General features: G+C 53.3%; 1 protein-coding gene across 1 annotated transcript in view; it reads left to right on the forward strand.

Annotated features, from left to right (window-relative positions):
* FGF5 (fibroblast growth factor 5) overlaps nt 1-3,175 on the forward strand; it is a 5,056-nt gene extending 1,881 nt beyond the window's left edge. The window contains exon 2 of the mRNA XM_029964537.1: nt 2,834-3,175. Within this exon, the coding sequence (XP_029820397.1) occupies nt 2,834-3,175 (342 nt within the window). The remainder of the gene's footprint in view (nt 1-2,833) is intronic.
* Nucleotides 3,176-4,439: the final 1,264 nt, after the last annotated feature.

Here is a 4,439-nt window from a genome sequence, read left to right on the forward strand (position 1 = left end):
ATTTGCATCAGCGGTGCCTGTTCTTTGAGCACGGCTGGGTTATTTTTAGCCGCTTCTGCAGCAGATCGCGCAGACGGCTTTAGCCAAATGTCTCCCGGAGAGCAGCACGAGCGGCGCCGGCAGCCCCACGGCTCGGGCTGGCTTTGCCCCTGGGGACAGATAACCCCAGCAAGAGCTCAGGCAGGTGAGGTCCAGCTTGTGCAGGTGTCTTACAGCTAGAGTGGGAAAATCCCATAACTTGTCTCTGCAGGCTGTTTCCTGGGGTTTCCTGCAGATCTCATTGTCCTTTTCCCAAGCTTTTTGCATTGCATGAGTCCATAAGCTGATCTTACTGTTTGTTGCAACCTCAGGATGTTGCTTCCCAGTTTCTTGTTGTTAGTTCCAGAGATGGCTTAAACAAATGAAATTAATTCCTCTGCTTACATGAAAGTCACTGCCTTTTAAAGGTGTGTGTACATTCACCACCCCAAGAAGGGTGCTTTTAAGGCAGCATGTTGACCCCCAGGGTGGTTCCCGGGGAGTCTGGTCAAGGCTGACAGATGGGGAGAGGGAAAAGCCAGTTGCCCACCCCATGGTTCTGAGTCAAACCTCCTGATCATGAAGTGGATGTCACCGATGTGCTTGTGCTGCCTGAGCCCACAGATCACTCCCAGGGAGATTTATGAACTCCTCTGTCTCCCTTGAGTATTACTGGAGTGTTGCTCCTGAAACCTAATGATGCTTAAAGGGTTGAGAACATGGTTGCTTATTTTAGGAAATAAAACAGGAGCAAGAACAGTGTCTAGGGGAAAAGGGGTGGAGGAAAACCTGAGATGAGGCAATGGGGCAGGAAAGGGGGATAGAGGAAGAGGAGAGGTGAAGGATGGAAAGGAGAAGCAGGTGGAGTGGGACCCCTGGACCCTCCAGAGCCTTCCCTCTGGGCTTACAATGGGCCCCTTATCCAAACTGAAGCCTTGATTTATGCCCTGGTGCAGGCAGAAATTAAATCAAACCTCGTTGGTGCGTGGTCAATTGCGGACACACAAAGGGCAGGACCGGAGAGAGACATCAGTCAGGCGGGTCAGGGTGGGGGTGAGGATACACGATGCCCTGCTCGATGAAAGCTGTGAATTTGTAGAAACTTGACCCAAATGTCTGAAGATGGCTGGACTAAACAACGCCTATAATGCAAACCCGGCATCTGTTGTTCTTTCCTGTCCTGGCAGGATGAAGTTATTTCATGGCCTAATGAGTTCTGAGCAGTACAAAGCGCATCCTGCGCCCGTCACTCAGGGCAGTGCTTTGATATGGGAGTCAGGCCGGGGACTTTACACTGAACCACAGACAAAAGTCATTCCTGCAGGAATTTGGGCTTCTTGGAAACCCGCTCTTGGGCCCAGCTCCATCCCAGCCTGGTGCTTTACAGATGCCCTCCTCCTTTTTCTTTTTTTTTCATGGCAACTTAATTAAATTACCAAGCAGTTCATTTTTAGAGGCATCAGCTTCAGAAAATGACAGTAATCCTGGCAATTATCAGTTTTGTGCACAGATGGCTTTTTCCTCGTTGATAAATCCTTGCTCCCATTTGTCCATTTTTAGCACGGAGGGGGTGGGAGGGGTTTTGTGCCCGTCTCGGCAGGGGCCAGCATGGACCCCAGGGGACAGCTTTGCCCAGGTAATTCTCCCTTCCCAGGAATTGTCACAATGCTGCGATCCTCGCTGGGGCAAATCTCTGCTCAATGGGATTTTGAAATTTAATTGACTTCAAGATTGCTCTTTGTGATTGTCTCTGGAGGTCTGCAGAGCAAATCTGATGCCAGCCATGTGTCGTGTCTGCACCACCCACCTTGTGCTGGGGAAAAATGGCTTTTCCTGGCTGGAACGGTGAGGGGATGAGCTGAGAGGCCAATATGTGGGGAAGCCTGACAAGGTCATGGTGGAGCAGCAGCTGATGCACTTCCCAGTCCAGAGCGAGGGCTTCCTTCTGCACATGGGGTGTCCTGTCTGAGCACAGGGGCTTCAGGGCGAACCTGAGGTCAGCAAAGCCTTGCTGGGGAAGGTCAATGTTTGTGCATGGGGGATGCAGAGTGAAGGGTGTATGAAAGACAGGGAGAGTGAAAATGAGTCATGAGGTGACATCTCTCGGAAGCAATGAGCTTAAGACTTAATTCCAAGTGCTAGGAGGCTAAATGTTCACGGCAGGCTGACGGCTGTGTCACTTGTGCTCTAAGGCTCAATTTCTCTGCTCAATTAGGAGTTTAAAACACCTTCTGCGTGGTTACAAAGTGCTGCAAGGGGTTTGGTCTTGTACTCCATCGCTGGTTTCAGAGCCAAGGAGCTCAGCAATGCCATCCCAGTGGCTTGGAGGCATTGCTGTGGAATTGGGCTAGGGACGCTCATGGGGCTCCGGGTGCCATGCCCACCATCAGGTTAAAGTGTGGCAGTGGGCTTTGGAGGGTCTGCTGGAAGCTGCAGCCAGGGGTCCTAGGGCAGTGGGTGCACAGTTGGAGTGTTAGGCTCTGGTCCTGCGTTTTGGAATGCTTTTTTGGGAGGGAAGGGTGCTGCTGGGGCAGGACAGGACGGAAGGGAAGGGCACTGCTGGGGCAGCCCAAGCCTTTTATTTCTAAGGAAGCCCCAAACTGGGTGGCAAGCAGCTACTGAATTATCTGTGTTGGGGGTTTTCCAAAAGGCCGGGTGCCTTGCGCCCTTGCAACGGGTGTCCTGTGTTTCCACCCACCCCTTTGGACCTGCTTTTGGGAGACAGACAAACCCAGCAAGCGTCAGGGGGTGGGGGTGAGGGACAGGGACAGGGAACAGCAGCCCTTGGCTAACGGTGTCCCCGCTGTCCCCACAGGCCCGGTTCACAGCAGACTGCCATTTCCGAGAGCGCTTCCAGGAGAACAGCTACAACACCTACGCCTCGGCCGTGCACCGCAGCCCGCGCTCGGGGCGCCAGTGGTACGTGGCCCTCAACAAGCGGGGCAAAGCCAAGCGGGGCTGCAGCCCCCGTGCCCGGCCCCAGCACGTCTCCACGCACTTCCTGCCCCGCTTCTGGCAGCCGCAGCCCCCTGAGCTCACCTTCACCGTCGCCCTCCCTGAGAAGAAGCCCCCGCCGCCGAAGCCAAAGCTCCCCCCATCCCCGCCTCGGAAGAACCCCGGCCCCGTCAAGTACCGGCTGAAGTTCCGCTTTGGGTAGTGCCACAGTGGGGATGCCGGCGCCGGAGAGACCGAGCAGCTTTCGGGGCTGACCCCACGGGAGACCTGCATCCCCCTCCCCAGATGGACACGGGAGATCTCCAGGTCTTCTCTTCACCACCCGAGCCGGGCGGCATCCCCGGAGGTGTGTGTTGGGCTGACACAACTCGGGCTTTCCTAAGAGTATTCCTGTGGTGAACTGAAAACACTGCATGGACCTCGGGTTAGTGTTCTGATGCTGAAAGATGCAGAAAGGTACCTCTACAGCGAACGTATTTTTTTACCTTGTTTTCACTAGTGACTTCTTTGACAATCATTTTCATATGAGAGATGCTCAGAGCCAAGCAGTTTTGTTTGTTTTTCTTGCATCTCCTTCTTGCTGCACTTTTTCCTCCAACCTTACCTCAGACACCGGATATCCAGGTCTGCCCCTTCCCCTTCTCCTACAAACCAGCTCCTCCCTTCCACAACAAAAGAGCAAGACCAAGCTCTGCAAATTCACTCATCTTATGGTGCAAGGGGAGTGGGTATCAAAACTCCCTGTTGGCAATAATAGATACCTGTATGTATTTTTTAAGGGTTGCAGGCTTGGGGAGGGCAGCTGTTTGCAGCCCCGCTCCCGGGGTCTCTCCTGTTCTTCCCTGGGCAGCCAGAGGAGCGAGTCTACTTCTGTGCGTCCAAGTATGGATTTGATATCTGTGTTTAAATTACCTCTGCCCTGGTGCTGGGGCATTTCTGTTGCCTGGTAGAGCCCCTCCACACCCCTGCTCCTTGGGGACAGGGACACCTGCGGCCCCTGGGTGCCTACTGGTTTCTTCCAACAGTTTTTGCTGCTGATTTATTTTACCATTCACAATACATTTGCAGCGGTGGGGATCAAGAGTTTTATTTTACAGTGAGTGTGGCGACGTGGCAATAAATACTGTTACAGCTGCTCATCCCTTTGGAAGTGTTTTTCCAGGTTGCTAATGGCCTCGATGTTGAATTGTTTCTCTGTGTGATGTACTCTGTGGAGTCATTGTGCCTATGGAGTTTGTTATCAGTGTTTAGCTGAGCTGCTGTACGTACAGACAACGGTAGCATCGAACCTCACCGGTGAAGCCTTAATAGGAGCCCAGGTGGGTTCACGTGGGCAGAACCCCTCCAGACCTGACCTGCCAGTGTCCGGCAACAACAACGAGGGTGAGCGGCAGGGCTGAGCCTCTTCTCCAAATGTGATTGTGGTACAAATGACTGTTTGCACTGGGATCCCAGTTCTTTGCCTC

Source organism: Manacus vitellinus, unplaced genomic scaffold (genome assembly GCF_001715985.3).
Source record: "Manacus vitellinus isolate BGI_N305 unplaced genomic scaffold, ASM171598v3 scaffold_73_pilon, whole genome shotgun sequence".
NCBI lineage: Eukaryota > Metazoa > Chordata > Aves > Passeriformes > Pipridae > Manacus > Manacus vitellinus.